We start from the raw sequence: 17,759 nt of genomic DNA on the forward strand, positions 1-17,759 counted from the left end.
CACAACTGAGCAACTTCACTTTCACTTTTCACTTTCATGCATTGGAGAAGGAAATGGCAACCCACTCCAGTGTTCTTGCCTGGAGAATCCCATGGGGGAGCCTGGTGGGCTGCCGTCTATGGGGTCGCACAGAGTTGGACATGACTGAAGCGACTTAGCAGCAGCAGCAGAGCTATAGAAAACTTTCCCAAAACACCTTTTAAAGTTAAGTTCTATACACCTTAGCTTCATGTCAAGCTGAATGAAAATTTTACATCAAAATGAAATATCCTCCCAGAATGTCCTAACTCCCCTGTCTATGAGACATTAGGGGTCCTAAGTGTCAGTAAAAATCAGCACGACATCCCGTACTCTTAACATTGTATTATGAATTCCATCAGTGTTTTGTAATTAATGAGCTGGAAAAATTCTTTGGGTATATGATATTAATATAAATTTGGAAAGCTACTGAGAAAATTGAAGTCAACATGACAGTGCCATGCATGTTTGTTAACTTATATTATTTTAAAATTAAGATAATAAGTAATAAATAAATAATAAACATTGAGATAATATGTAACTCCAAACTCAGGAAATCATAACTTTTGACAACAGAAAGATTTTTCTTTCTGGAACTCATTGCATGGTTAACATTTTTACTCCTTTGACTTTCTCACTTATGCAATTGAACAAAAATGCAACTTTACAGGCTTAGTTTTTATATGAAGAACACATTAAATCTTTCCAACAGAGTTTACTAATTCCAGTATAATCAACTCATTATTTGCATTAAGAATAACAAAGTATCTAAAAATATATAAATTATCATTTCAGATATGGTTTTTTTCTGGTTTAATAAATGGTCAGAAACTAGTATCAAAACAGAAATCCTGGGTGCCTGGTAAATAAGGAGAAAAAAACATTTCATGGAATTATCAGCTATGCAGAAAATTCCTAAAAATATACTGCAAATTAATGAGAAAAGAAACATCCTTAGCAACATTAACAAAAGTAAAAATCATGTATAAAACTCCTTTTAAAAAAAAAGTAGGTTTCAACATCTTACTTGTTCATTCAGCTACTACGTAATATATATTTAAAGAAGAACTAGGATTAATTGACACCCTTTTCCTTCAATGTCTCTTTCTGTACCACAAACACTGATGAGATGCTTATATGTTCCTGAGGCTTTAGTCAGCTTTAACACACCACACAGGTGCTATTTAAGTGTGATGTGTGTAGGTTTGAGAAGAAACTGGATTTTGAGAGTCTGAGTAAGATGTGTGACTAACAAGTTAAGAGCTGTCACGGCTCAGGCCTGAATGGAAGGTGGTTGGCAGAGATGGATCCAAATGCAGTATTTCCGAGGGTGACTCTGTTGTGCCCTCCTGGGAAAGGGTGTTTTGACAGAAAATATCAGCCACATCTGAGATACATCAGCTAACCTGGGCTCCAAAGGGTTGTGAGAATGAAAATAATGACTAAAAATGGTTTGATCTTCTTTGGTGGGGAGGAAGGCAGTGGGAAAGCAATCGTGTTGCACAGGTATAATGGCAGCAAATAAAGATGGCAACTTGGAGTTGGCAGTAATAATTACTGTATCAATATTATTCATTATTATACAACAACACAGCAGAATCCTTGACCGAGCATTTTCCATCTACCTAACATGGCACTAAATGCTTTAGATATGTACTAAGACAGAGGCCACAGCCACATGGGCTACTGAGCACTGGAAATGCGGCCAGGGTGACGAGGATTTTAAAAATTCTTTAAAATTTAAAGAATTTCAACAATTTTTTAATTCTTTAAGAATTTCATTTTAATTTAAAGATCTATATTCAACTTAGTTATTGGAAGTCAGTGAGTGGATAGGAATCTAGCTTTTCAACTGTAAATCTCATAAAATCAAAACAGATGGAGTAATTCAATGAAAACGTAGCATCTGAATGGCAATGTCTCTATAGGTGTAAAATACACACTTGATTTTGAAGACTTAGTATGAAGACTTAATATAGAAAAAAAAAGTGTGAATGCAAAAATCTTGGTAATTCTTATATTTATTGTATGTTGAAATGACAACATTTTGGATATACTGAATTAAATAATACACAGGATTAAAACTGATGTCATCACTTTCTTTTTACTGTGGGCTACAGCTCACTGGATCGCAAAGAGTCAGACATGACTTAGCAACTAAACAACAACAACTAGAAGATTTAAATTTATACATGCAGCTCACATCCTATTGGATACTGCTGCTTTAGGTGAATTATCTCATTTAACCCTCACAAAAATTCTCCAGGTCAGACACTATTACTTCTATTTCACAGATAAGGACACTGAGACCCAGAATGAACAGGAAATGTGTCTAAGGTCACCCAGTTAAGTATTGGAGACTATTTTATCTGCTTCATATGCTCCAATTTTGAGTTATTTAATCTAATCCCAGATTTTTCAACAAGGATGCTGATTATAGTCACATCTCAAAGCATAATGAAGTACATCAGCTGGCATTAAGGGGAATCTGGCATCCAGAGAATAACTTAGTGCAGTGTTTGGATACCAAGGTTACAAGGCTGAAGTCATAAGGTTCTGTACTTCTCATAAATTCAATCTTTTAAGATTAACCTGGCTGTCATAAATATCACCAAACACTTAACAATGCAGGAGGACCAAAGGCCATCACGACGGCCTGTCTTACCAGACGAAGGATTCAAATTAAATTCCATCAAATCACACTGAGTCAATATACTCTGACAAGCACCTCACATCCAAAACCTCTAAGAGCCTGGAATTTTTTTTTCTAATTTGCTCCCCCCTTTTCTTCACCAAGAGACAAAAGAAAGCCCAAGAAAATGCTGAATGGGGTAAAAGAAAATGCAACAAAGTTAATAGGGGACTTCAGAATTTGTAAAAACACAAAAACAAGAGGCGTGTTTCCATCGCTGCACAATATTGCTTTTGTTAAGGGCCAAGTCTCAGTCTTGAAATGTGTTGGTAATAAATCAGCAGGCATTATTTTAAATCAACTGGTTTTATGAAATAAGCCAAGAGTTGAAAGAGGCAGGACTAATTACCAACATTCCTTGATGAATTACTTAGCGGCGTGTGCTAAGTCAATGTGCGTCTATGTCTTGATCCCCAACTTTATCCCATACTTATTTCCCAGGAGGTAAAAAGAACATGTGGCTAATTAAAGCAGCGATCGCCACAGCCAGAAGTACTCAAGGTAGGATTCCTTTCGGGGAAAAAAAAAAAAAAGAAAAGGTTCTTTGCCTGGTACTTATTAATCTAATTTTTACTACTTCACTAGAAAAACAGACCTAATCTTGTCACCTTTAGGCAGTCTGAACTACCATGCAGTGTTCTGAAAAAAATGTTACATATTTGTAATTTAGCCAATAAGAATTTCTTAAGCCTTTCCTAACCAGCAGGAATGTCTCTGGTTTGTCGCTTCTAATTAAGTCTTAACAAAATTTCTAGCTCCTAAATTTTAATTATACAAAATGCCGGGCCAACAGGGAGATTATGACAAAGTTATGTCTGGTGGTAAGGTAGTAGAAATCTGAAGTTTGCTTTTCATGTTGGGCCTCTTAACTTTTATTTATTTTTATTTTATTATTTTTTTATTTTACTTAACAATACTGTATTGGTTTTGCCATACATTAACATGAATCCGCCACGGGTGTACATGAGTTCCCAATCCTGAATCCCTTATTCACAAACTGGTGATTCAAATCTTTTAATAACTTAATTTTCAGGATCCTCACACCTTGCTATTTTTCCTTTAGGGAACACCATGTAACAGGGAGTTATGCAATGTGCACATGTCTAGTAAACTCACCTAACAGAAGAATCGGGTTGCTCGAAAGACTTATAGGTGAAAAAACTTCCCTAAGACTCCTAATAAAATGCATTATATTAAGAATGTATATGCATACATACCCATCTTTAACCCTTTTGGTTAGAAAATAAGTAAATAAAGCCTTTGACCACCAACATCTCCAATCCAAAAACTCATTCCAGACGTAACAAGTAAGAACAATTTGGTATAAAACAATCTAGGTCCTTTTCTAGAATATTCTCTAGTTTTTAAAACAGTGACTACAACTCTTTTTATAGGATCATTCTCTACTTTAATAACTTCCTATTTTATCTGCTTCATATGCTCCAATTTTAACTCATCTCATTTTTGCAAAACTATAAATTAACAGGAAAAACATTAACTTTATAAACAAGGTCTGAAAGACTAGTGTATTGTTGGGAGTTAAATTTTTCTTAAAGTTGAGGCTGATGCTCAAAGAGGTCAATAACAAGAGACATATTCAGGGCAAGAGTCAAGACACTAGTACTGATTGCAGCTCTAACCTTGTGCAAAACCACTTACTAATTTACATATTTTTAAACACAGATCCCACCCCTTATTTTAGTAGGACAATGTTAAAATTAGATTTTGCTTACACGTGTTCACCATCTCTGTTATTCAAGAGCATGCCTATAGAAGATGGTCTTTCAAATCTAAGTCCCTTTTTTAATTGTTGGGATTACATAGGTAACATTTGTGAAGAAGATTCATGACCTTAACATACAGTGATATAAAATTTATGACAGCTAACATTATTCACCTAAAAGCAACGAGAAAAACAACCAGAACTGAAGTTCCAGTTTCAAGTGCTAAAATACAACAGAAGTAATAATACTGCAGCGAGATCAGGGAAGAAAAATTCTAAATGCAACCATAATCCCAGCAGAAAATTAATATTAAAACACATGTACTGACTCCACCAAATTGGGTATTTCAAAAATCCTTTACAACAATATAAATGTATTATCGATACAGAACTATGAAAGACATGAATTAGGTCAATAAGATTAGCCTGGCCGACGGGATTTTTTCGAATGCAAATCATCTTGAGTTATGATTTCTGGATGTTGTTATAGAATATCTCAATATTCTGACCAATAATGATGACTATAATGAAACCATAAATTACCACAGTGGTCGATCTGGCTAGGCAGTATTTTCTATAGTCCAGTTCTGCCATCTGGCATATAGTGGCAATTCAGGGATACACTTTAATTATTCCATATGGATGTCCCCTTACTAATTTCAAACGCTTAAGATCATGTGTCCTTCCATTAAGCCTGTGAGACTCCTCTGTAGTTTCTCTTCGACCTCCCACTTGGCTCTAACATAGTCTGTTACTGGTGATTTTTTGAAATGTTTAGAGGCTGTTCTTGAACTCTGTAGGAAAGAGAGAGGAAGCAAGGTATGTGGTTGTAAGCAGATAAGGTAAGCTGATAAGTAGATAAGGTGGGCTTCCCTGGTGGCACAGTGGTAAAGAATATGCCTGCCAATGCAGGAGAGCAAGAGACACAGGTTTGATCCCTGGGTCAGAAGATGCCCTGGAGGAGGGCATGGCAACCCACTCCAGTATTCTTGCTTGGAGAATCCCATGAACAGAGGAGCCTGGTGGGCTACAGTTCATGGGGTAGCAAAGAGTCAGGCACAACTGGGCACACACGCATGCAATGTAGGCTGAGGAGTCTAATTGTGTGACTTCAGTGACAATCTCTTTTTGCATCAGTTTCCCCATGGGGAAGATTGGGCTTATCCTACTTATCCCACAGGGCTGCTAGAGAGATACATAATATAATTGACAAAAAGGATTCAGCTTAACATCTAATAGAGCCAATAATTAATGTCTGTGCAGTCACTGCTTGTCCTCCTCGAAGCTGCTTTAGGTAGTATCAGTTACACCAGTAGTTCCTATATTTGCTGCAGGTACCAGGTTACCATGCCACTTAAGAAACTAAACATTGCTACTTCTGCCTCCTAAACTTTTTCAGGTCATTCACTCTAGGAGAGGAACAATCACCAATGATTAAGCAATTAGTGCCATGAAATCCAACTGAGTTCAAATCCTGACTGTACCACTTGTTTCACCCAATTCCGATGAGCTATTTGACCCCTTCGCCTCAGTTTCCACGTCTGTGAAATGGGGACACTAATAACGATTGCCTGATGCTGGACATGCCAACCATGACTGTGAGTCTAACAGTTCTCTGAGAGAAACAGAGTAGCTGGAAGGCAGGCGGTACATCCATAAGAGCCTAAGTGTTTGCTAAACAGAACACAAAGAGGGGAGTTAAGAAAGATGCCAAACAGGAATTCAGCACAGAACCAGGAATGTTTCTCAAATCTTTTTTGTTTTTTCATCACCACCCGCTTAAGCAGATGTTTTAGACCTTCTTGTTCCCCCTAATTACCTCTCCCCTAATCCCCAACCAAGAAAACTGTAACAGGTACATATACTGGATATCTGCTTATGTACTATGCCTTTTTAGAGCAGCAGTCCCCAACCTTTTTGGCACCAGGGACCAGTTTTTGAAAGATAATTTTGCCAAGAGTGGGAAGGTGAAGGGGAAGGTTTCAGGATGATTCATGCACATTACATTTATTGTGCACTTTATTTCCATTATTATTATGCCAACTCCACCTCAGATCATCAGTCATTAGATCCCAGAAGCTGGGGACTACTGCTTTAGAGGATCACAAACTATTATAACACCTTATATTTTTTGCCTTCCAAGAGCCAATTTTTGCTCCCCTGGGAGACAATATCAGCCCAGGTAAGAATGCATGTGCTACACGTCATATCATATTGAAAAGAAATTCCCATTCAAAGGTAGATTAAAAGAAACAAAAGGCCCACTCCAATTTTCAGTTCTCACTCCAAGGCCCTGGACCTCCAGTTTTAGGATTATGAGAACTGTGTAAATTAGAAGAGATTGCACCTATCAGTATGGCTTCTTTCACCAGCAGAAAAAGAGGGGCTGAGCAGCTGCCCTTCATGTAAACCCACAAGGTGACTTCAGTGATGGCAAACCAGCCCACTGAGAAGAAAAATCCCTGGCCCTAGAAAGAAGGTGACCCTCCTCCCAAACCTGCATGGCTCAGATGTCCACTGAACACGGCTGACCCGACCCACACCCTGAGATCGCACCACCCAGATTCTATGATATCCCTCAGCCACATAAAAATGGCTGTGTGCTCATAGTGGAAGAAATCACTTCCATCTTGTGTGCCAATATTACCAAATGAGGGGCTTTTCAGGTGATGCTAGTCGTGAAGAATCTACCTGCCAATGCAGAAGACATAAGAGACACGGGTTCAATCCCTGGGTTGGGAACATTCCTTGGAGGAGGGCGGCAACCCACCCCAGTATTCTTCCCTGGAGAATCCCACTGACAGAGCAGCATGGTGGGCTACAGTCCATAGGGTCACAAAGAGTTGGACACGACCGAAGCAACTTAGCATGTACACATGCATGCACATTACCAAATGAATATGGAATTACAGCTGATATTTCAGTGTTTCCAGAAAAGTGGAATTAATTCGTAGGCTTAGCTATATCAAGGCTGACTGTTTTGTTTTACATAGTTGCTCCCCACAGGGCTGCTCTTTCAAGTGGGCCAGGCCTAAAAATCTAAGCAAAGGTGATTTTCTTTCAGCCAGGATTCACTGCTCATTCCTAGTTACTAAAAGCAGTGGAGGCAGAAAAGATGTCCGAGGTTAATCAATGCACATTTACTGAGGTGGGTGCCCTACTTAGCCTGGGTTAAGTTAGATTTAGATTTCCCGATGAAAGGCAACTTTATGGAGAATGTTCTTGTGCCAGCCCGTAGATTACTAACTTCTTACCTACGGTGGTATGGTAGGCATCACATTTGCATGGGAAGCAAATGGGTCGCCAGGCACTGCCAAGGCAAACTGGAGCACATGTATCACCAGAATGATCTAAGTGTTTCCAGCACACAGGGTAAGAAGTCCCTATTCTGCCCAAGGAACAGGAAGTTTGAAGCAATATTCTCAAAAGTACAGACAAGATATTTCTCTTTCAGAAAGAAAAGAAACTATGTGTCTCACTTCACCTGAAAAGGTGAACAAATAAAGATCGGGTTTATATCTGCCTGATCAAAACTGCCTAATACATTTCTTCAGACCTCGCTCCCACAAAAGGAAAGCAGCAGAAGTCAGGAAAGCTGTGCCCTAGAGTCCTGCTGGATCTCCTCCACACTGCTTAGATCAGCTTTCAGTTAACAAGTACTGTCTATTATTTTTATTTTGTTTTATTGGAGTATAGATGATTTACAATGTTGTATTAGTTTCTGGTGTACAGCAAAGTGAATCACTTATACATATACATATACCCCACTCCAGTGTTGTTGCCTGGAAAATTCCATGGACGAAGCAGCTAGGTGGGCTACAGGCCATAGGGCTGCAAAGAGTCGGACATAACTGAGCACACACACATACATATATCCACTGTTTTTTAGATTCTTTTTCCATATAGGTCATTACAGAATACTGAGTAGAGTTCCAACAAAATGAGTTTTACAGGGAAAGAAAATTACCTTATGTGAACACAAAGTGATAACAATCCAGAGATTCAAAGGCTCTGAGGGGAAGGAAGTTTATAGGAGGATGAAAACATGTTTGTGGAACCTGGAAATTGAATCCCTTTGTCCCCGAGAGAAGATGTGGCCTTGTAGACACAGTGTTTGATCCAAAAACAAAAGGACACCAAAGTTCATAAACAGTCCTGAAACTGATGCTCACAGAATGTTCATGTAAGTCACACTGACCGGTAACAAAAATATATGCTGGCCCATGGACTATGGGATTAGAAGAATTCTCAGGTTTCCTTTCTTATGTGGTCAGCACCTCTAGCAAGATTCCCTAACTAAGGGGATAAAGGCAAGCTGAACTGAGACACACTGCATCTCTTCCCACTTCTTTTGGTCAATATGATGCTAATAAGGTTCTGTGTTCCTGCCTAAATAAATCTGGAAGAAAATCAACTGCATAATGGGGCCTGGGAGCTGTTCCTTCTTCTAATATAACCTGCCAACTCACTCGTAACTCCACACACCTTCTTCAAGTTTCTGTACTATACCTAAAGAATAAGCCATACCTTGACAATTCAACATCAGGTAGATTTCATAAATTACAGAGAAAGGCCAGCAATTCGTTCAGCCACCCTCTCCTCCATTAGTGAAATTTCATGGAATATAGGTTGTCAGACAGAATGACAAGAAAGCAGAACACCCCTCCAACCTGGGTTGCTAGAATCACTATTTAAATGAGATGCCACACCGTTAAGTCAATCACCGAAAATTACCAATGTGAATTCACAAGATCGAGGGCCCTGGCAAAAATGTGTTTTAATACCTGATGAACAGCAAGCATCACTTCTCATTCTGCAGTAATCTAATTCCTTGGGTTATCTGAGATGATTTGGAAAAAAGAAAAAATCTAAAAATAAATTTCTTGAAATTATTTAAAAGATATCCTAAAGTTACCAAAATATCTATTTTTTCCTTCAAATTCATATAATCTTTCTCCTAAGGAGAACAGAAAGACTCAATATACAATTTATTCCCAAGAGAATACCTTGGCTTTAAAATTTTTTAAGTCCAAAGAGAAAAAAGCAAAAAAAAAGGAAGGGAGGCAGAGAGGGAAATCCTTGAAAATTCCCTATACTTTTCTAAATAGATAAATGTTTTCAAACTATAAACTCTTGTTTTCAACTATACACTGTCAGAGTCCATGGAGGGGGAGCAATTCTGATGAACCTGCCAGTTCAAGATCAGAGCAATCAGGTATTTTCATAATCAGTCAGTTAGAGAGATGAGACAGGGAAAATGCATGCGTGATGGATGTGCGGATGAAGACGCAGCGGTTGATACTGTGATGCTTCTTCAGCCACGAGACCATGTCCACAAGGCCTATCTCCGGGTCCTCTCTTTGTGTCTAAAAGGAGCCAGGTCAGATTTCAGATCTCAGGTTTGCTTGTCAGTAAAACTACCTGTGGCAGAAACTACTTCTACTAATGGTTCTTAATGATATAGTTTGTTAATCCACAGTGAGAAATACAGAGTGCGTATTTTCACTATCGCGAAATATATATTATGCACTCCAGATACTGGTTAATTAATGACAAAGAAGCATCCTTAAATTACAATACCCAATTGAATAGGGCTGTTCTTAAGAAACCTAGAGGATATATCCACTATGTGAATACATACAACAATAAAATTAACCACTCCATGTCACCTAAAATGAAAACCAATAATAGGAATTAAAAAAAATCATAAATTAATTAAATCAATGTAGAAACCAGAGGCTAATCCTGCAAAGTTTCATGAATTTACGGACTGAATGACAACCATATGGGAAATGAGTAATGCAAATTTCCAATCCCTATGACTTCCAAACACTAGTCCTAAATTTACTAGAAGAGGTTAACAACTTAAAGCATGCTTTATAAACCTTCATATTTTAAGCATAATTCTGCAAAAGAAAGGATTAACCAGACAATACTAATTGAGCTTTTCAAAATCATTCAACGCACCAACAGCAAAAATGTTCGTAACATGGGTTTGTGTATGTGATTTTTCTATCAAGTTCTTTTAAACCAGTGAGAGACGGGAGCGATTTACCCAGGATTCTCTGGCACACGCTAGACGTCTGACTGCACACATCTACCTCCACTGAGAAGCAGGTATGTTCTGTTCTACCAACTTAAATCTTTAAAACTTAAATGATGAATTTACTGAGACTATACTATTAGAAAAAAATACCTATTCAATATCATCTGTATTATTATGCATAAATCAGTACACTCGGTGTTACTCCTTGAAAATGTATATTCATAGAAATGTGGGTCAAGATTAAGCAAATTAACTGCTTTTCTATTAACCATTTACTTCATAATATATGCTTATGATTTAAAAACTATAAAAGAGAAAAGAAAAAAATGACCATCTTTCTCTCACTTACCTTTCTGTAATAAATGATTCATAATATTTCCATCCACAAAACTTCCAAAAATAGGCAAACTATTTTTATAAAGTACTAAGTATTTAAGTACTTGAAGTAATCATGTATATGATACTCTCCTTTAAAATGTCATTTGAAGCTCTTAAAATGCCACCTTATATGGAATCATGTTTCTGCTTGGTCCTCCACATAAGGACACTATACAAAATCTGTCTAAACAGCTACCAAACCTACCCATATTGCTATGCCCTACACCTCTTAACATACTTTGCTACTTTATATAACTGAAGTATAAAAAGTTAGAGATAAACTAATTCCGTATGAAATATACATTCACCATTTGTTCATTTTTATTTAGATTAAGTCACCGGGTTCTAACAATATATTTGTGTTTTAACTTTGGACATATTTCTAGCATAACTGAATTGAGCGATGGAGTTAAGGGCTAGTGTTACCAGGACATAGTAACATTTAAGAAGAAATGCTTATATTATTAAAACCAATTAGTATAGATTTTAATTTTAATCATATCACAATTACATATTTTAAGTAATAAAAACTTTAAAAATGATGTCCATTTTTCAAATGAAATGGAAATAATGTTTCAACATACTCAGGTAATTTCTCTTTCATCAGATATAATCACCTTAATAGGAACATAGATTTCAACTATTATACTTTAATAACATTACCTTTGATTTAGACCACTACTAACACAAATCTGTGTCATCTCTTCTAAAATCTGTTCTTCAGCTTAAAAAATAGACTACTAAAGTAAATAAAAGAGACATTTCTCTATAATTTATTATTACTTAATTCATTTAACTTTAAATAATCTAAGATATAGCTAAAAAATTATGATTCTTGTGAACAGCAGACAAATCTTAAATAAACCTTAGGTCTGTAAAACCCACTGGTTGCCAATTTTCACCCAAGCAGAACAAAAGTTTAATGTACAATCTACTTCCAAGAGAAAAACTTGCCTTTATTTGGAAGGTGGGGTACATAAAATATACACGAGGTGTGGCAATATTCAGAACTTCAGTCATATTAGAGTAAAATTTTCTGCTAAAGCATTGCAATCTTTTTCATCCTAACAGAATTTTAATATTAGTGTCTCTATGACACAGTTTCAGTACTCCATCACTACATTTCAAGAGTCTTTGCAAATAAGAAAACAACTGGCTTAAATTTTGTTTTTAAAGAATCTCTTTCCTTCTTCCTGGTAGAGATCATAGATTGTTTCCCAATTATCACATAGCATCCCATTTGCTTTCATAGTAAACTTTAAATAGTGAAAGATGTCTTTTCTGAGCACAGGAATGATTGCAAAGACCAACCATGAGTCACCGGCGGGTAAAGTTCACTTTGTTTAATGAACAGTAACACTCGGGACTCTTCAGGATGGATCAATTAGGTAATGGGATTTAAAAAATTAAGAAGTAACGAAGTCCCTTTACTTTTCTTTTAACTTCACTTGCATCAGTCACATTCAAGAGTTGGAATGTTTAAAGGAGTACCTCCCAATGTGATTGCAGGACCCATGTGTGAGATGGAATTCTATTCTTAGACTTGTTACAATTTTCCCTAGTAATTAGGAAGCTATATGTCCCGGATAGAATGATGCTAACAAGCTCCTGCAGTTCCTACTCTACCAAGAAATCAAAGGGACCCAAAACAGACAACTCACTTCAGTTAAAAGATTATGCAGTCTGGTTATTAAAGCTAAACTCTTCTACCATTTTCTATCCAAAGAGATTTTCTAAAAGTCAGATTCTACAGCCAAAATGATTTACTCAAGAAAAAAGAAAACTCAAGAATGGCCATGGAATGTATTTGGGGAAAAAAAATATATATATATATATGTATATATATACATATATATATACAAGTTATTAGAAGAGGTTCATTTCAGATAACTTGTACATTTTTAAACTTTCCCAAAGAAAGATGGGAAGATATCATTATAAAAACCATCTATAACCTCCTGGTAATTTCTCACGGGACATCAACACTCTTCCCCCATTTAGTGAGGGTTACTATTAAATTTACAGTTAGTTGGAATCTTTCTTTGGCAATACAAAGCCATGTAGGAATCAATGGAGCTGACATTTACAAATATGTTTCAGATAGGTCAATATAACCAAATGAACATGATGAGACAAATAAAACACCTAGAAAATGGAAAATGTTGAAGAAGAAGGCTTGGCCCAACCAACAAGAATGACACTCACATACCTTAAGGACTTCCATCGGCACCTGGGTGGCAGAGGGAGGGTGGTGGGCACGCTGACGTTTATGGCTGGAGTCTGACTCACAGGCACTCTCTGTTGCATGAACTGGGCCGCCTGCAGCTTCTGCTGCTGCTCCCTGCGTTCCTGCTCCTGCATCTGCTCACGCATGAGTTGCTGGCGTAGCAAGATGCGTGATGTCATACTGGAGGAGCTTATCGGAGGCTTGGAGGCCCCAGGATGCTCCTCGGAACTGCTATGGGGAAACAGAAAACACACATTGAGTTCCTAATGAGACCTTTCATTTGCATTTTGGGGTATCCTAAATCGTACCAAACTATGAAATGAGCCTGTGCAAAATATAATCAGATCGCAGAGTAGTATTCCACCTAATTGAAAATCAAGAGCTGACAGGATTTAAGTCATCAGTAGTTGAATTAAAATAAGTCGGCTTGATTGCATCCAGGCATTTTTATCATACAGCTTATTTTTTTTGACATTTTATATCGCCTACTACTCATCACCACCAAATATAGTGCTGCCGTATGAAGTGCCAAGAAGCAAGGGATCTTAATGGTACCCGGAGTTTCACACTTAAAAATAATTTGCTTGATTTCCTTTTATAGTCGAATCTAGCCAAATAACTACTCCTGTACACTATCTAAATTCCTTGAAGATATCTAAACTGTTTACTAACACACAATAGTTCAAAGAAAAGGTGAACTCTATCATGGGGAAATTTTTCTACGATACAAGTGAAAGTCATTAAAGAAGCCTTTGGACCAGAATCTTAACACTGAACTCAATCTCAGTCTTCAAGAAAGAGGGCAGAAGAGAAGTTAGTTTGGCAACTCCATTCTTCTTCGCCTGGGTTTCTTTGTGCAGTCTTTTCTTCTGATTCTTCTTGGCAAGTCCTATCCAACACGCATTCTAAGAGTTCCCCATGAGGCCTGCCTCTAATGGTGCTGGTGCTTACTCTACCAAAATCATTTAAAAAGCTTAAATACTTGTCACAAGTCAAGAAGAAAGGACTTTTTGATTTTCCTAAATACAGATTTCTATTGTTTATCTTGCTAGCTCTACGACATCAACAATAAACCTCTCTCTGCCTTAGTTACCATGTCTGAAAAAGAGGAATAACAATATTTTAACTTACTTACCCATTTATCAAAATGGGAGATGCTTTTAAAATGTCTTTTGTATCACTTATACTCTAAAGGCCTTCCTCTTAGGAATTTTATGAGGATTAAACAAAATAATGAATGAAATAATGCACACAAACCCCTTAATACAATGAGCGCTATGCAGTACTGCCTCAATAAATGTTTGTTGCTGCAATTACTATTATCTAGAAATTTTGCATCTGGTAATATCATTTTCTTAAAAAAAAAAAAAAACAGTTTAGGGCCAAGAATATAAAACCTTAATTAGTACCTGGAAACAGAAAAAAGAGTAATATTTAGGAAGTATTTATATTCAAATCAAAGTTATTCTTCCAGAGAAGTATCTGTACCTTTAAGCTTCTTTCCTTGAATATAAATCCCAATATCATCCTTATCTTCTAACAAAGGCAAAATAAAGCCTTTAAATTATTGACCAGCCTTATAAACTCCTTAAAGATAAAAATTTTCAAATTCTTCAGGTTAAAAAAAAAAGTACTAAAGAATAAAGAAATGTTTGCATTTCACCTTCACAGAGTTCCAGAAAACTATATAATAAAAATTATACTAGCATTTGACTCATTACTCAGCACAGAAACCTGGTTCAATAGACTGTGATAAGTTCATATAAAATAATGCTGTTCATATATAGCCATAAAAAAATGGTATAGAGATATATTTATGGTTGTGAATTAAAACTATACAATATATTAAATGTATTGTCATTGTACAATATATTAGAAAGGTATGATTAAACTTAAAAAATGTTTACTACAAGAAAAAGTACAAAGATAATGCTACCCTGAGCTGTTGCTGGAATATAATATCACAATCCTCTAATATTATCAATAACAATATTATCTAATATTATCAATTATCAAGTTGACAATACTATCAACTGATTCAGAAATTTCACCAATAGATAACTTTCCTAGGAAAATAATTCAAAATGTGGAAAACCTAACATTACAAAGCTATTGACAAATTGCACAGTATTCTGTCCCCTAACATGGGCGTGATTATGTAAATTATGAGGGGAGATGTGACTTAAATAATACAAACTTTTAGTTACAAGATGAGTAAGTTCTGAGGATCTAAAGCACAGCATGGTAACTATAATTAACATTACTGCCTCATACACTTGAAATTTCTGAGAGAGCAGATCTTAAGTGTTCTCATCACACACAAAAATATGTAAGTAACCATGTGAGGTAATTAATGTGTTTCACAATGTATACATGTAAAAATCATCACATTGTACATCTTAAATAATTTTGTTAATTACACCTCAATAAAGTTGAGGAAATAAATAAAACCATTCAAAAGACTTAAGCATAAAACAGGTTTAAAAAAGTAAATTATGGACTTCCTTGGTGGTCCAGTGGTTAAGATTCTTCATTCCCAATGCAGGGTACACGAGTTTGATCGCTGGTTGGGGAACTAAGATCTCCCACGCCACACAGTGCAGCCAAACAACAAAAAAGTAAATTATGATACATATAGATTTGATAATATACCTTTTAAAAAATTGCTCAGCACACAGCAAAGTGCAAAATCCATGTCCTAAGACAAATTAAAAAGTAAAATCAAAAGTGGGTGTCCATTCTAATCTAGAATAAGTAGAGTATACGTATGTACACAAATACACACATGACTAGCGAAAGGAGGAGAGTTGCCAAAGTGGGAGTGGGATTATAGATACATTTCTTACTCTTTACTCTTCCCCTATAAACCATAAGGTCACCATATTTTTCAGCGGCAGGATATATGCCACGAATTTGAAAACATGAGGAACATGAACTAACTTATAAGCATGAAGAAGTGACTTGAGTGATCAAAGTCACCATTTGGCTGGAAGAGACTACATCCATCCTAGACAGCATTTTGACAATAGGATAGGAAGTGCTGACTTGCATCCAGCACACTGGTTCTTTTGGAAGTCTTCAGCATCCCAGAAGACTTAGACCCTCTTTCCTTTATAGTTTCCTACAGATATACAAAGACTGAAAGTGCTAATACCCGGTTTATTACTTTCATATCATGCATTCGTCTACACCATAAAAATACCCCACCATTTCTCAAAAACACTCCATTCACCTGCTCAGGTTCTGCTAAAAGAGCACCAAAAGAAAATGTATTTTCTCACTTTTGAGTATGTGTTCAAACGTACTTTCCTAAAACCCAGAAAAGAAGGCTATTTAAAAATAAATAAATAAATAGATGGTCTTGCTATTCAAAGCCTGTCAGGTTAAAACATTCCCAGAGAGACTGATCCTTTTGATAAAACCAGGAGCAAACCTTTGTGCCTTGGCAAATGCAGCTGTGGAAAAATCGCACTAATTAGCTGCTCAAGACAAGCCATTGGCTGTGATACTGGGGGAAAAAAAATCCTTTCAATTAACAGTAAAGCATTCTTGAGACATCTTAAGTTAAAATTACTAGTCATCAAACTCTAAGGCTGCAGACTTTCAAATCAACAACAGTATCATTTAAAACATTTACTGAAATATCCTATTAGGAAAAAAATTACATATTTATATGGTAGACCCATATAAATAAATTAAAACCCCACACAAAAAAAATCTAGCAAGGTTCAGCTAATTGACATTTGAATAAGTCTTCTCAAAGAACAAAAGGAAAAATAGTCACTTCACTGCACACGTACCTACTGGATATTTCCATGTTAAAGATGACTCTCAGATTGTCAGCTTTCCTCGATCTTTTAAACATTACTTCCTCTTAGAAATAATTGAATCTGCAATTATCACCCTATCGACAAAAACAAAAATACCTACACATCAAAATGTTAGCAGGTCACATGAGCAAGTTTTAAACTCAAAGTCGAGTTTTATGTGAGAACATTACAGGTAGCCAAGAGCTTATTTTTAAAATGAGGACCTGATGCTTCAACTACTAATAATAATAAGAGTTGCCTCAAGGTACTTAGTTTTAAAAGCTGACCGAACTCATCCAGGGCCCATGAACCTCAATGTGCATTAGGTAATCCTAATTTCATCAGTCTGATTCCTTTTAATCAGATTATTTAAAGGTCATTTATTCAACAAATGGCTATTGAGGGTTTCCCCTGTGCCAGGTGCTGGGAATACCTGGTTTCTAATCTCAATGAGTTTAAAAGGCAGGGTCACGTAATTTTTTTAAGATGCCTTAAAATTAAGCCAGTTATCTAGATTATCTAGTTCCATGTGGGAAGGTATATATCTCACCACAAGAAGTCACCCTTTGAAAGCCAACTGAAGGGGAGGCAAATGCCTTAATTGGCACTTACCCACATAACTAAGACCAGGCAACTTCCTGAAAACTGGGAATTGCTAAGTGGTGACTCAAGGAGTATGGCCATCAATGGAACACAACTTCTAGTTGAGTCACTGCTGAGCAATCTGATCTTTAATGAGCCACTTAACTTCTCTGAACCTCTCCAAAACCCACCTCCTAAATGTACAACAATGACTGAGGGAGCGAATGCCAGCTAAGTTACAGTGATAACACACCAGATAGAATATGGACACTTAGCTAAGTAGC

The 17,759-nt window shown here is 36.5% G+C and overlaps 1 protein-coding gene across 1 annotated transcript in view; it reads right to left on the minus strand.

Annotated features, from left to right (window-relative positions):
- Positions 1-17,759, minus strand: part of MITF (melanocyte inducing transcription factor) — a 237,462-nt gene that overhangs the window by 87,308 nt on the left and 132,395 nt on the right. Inside the window, 2 exon segments of the mRNA XM_004018330.5 lie at positions 13,067-13,104; positions 13,107-13,315. Of these exon segments, the coding sequence (XP_004018379.2) occupies positions 13,067-13,104; positions 13,107-13,315 (247 nt within the window).

Source organism: Ovis aries, chromosome 19 (assembly GCF_016772045.2).
Source record: "Ovis aries strain OAR_USU_Benz2616 breed Rambouillet chromosome 19, ARS-UI_Ramb_v3.0, whole genome shotgun sequence".
NCBI lineage: Eukaryota > Metazoa > Chordata > Mammalia > Artiodactyla > Bovidae > Ovis > Ovis aries.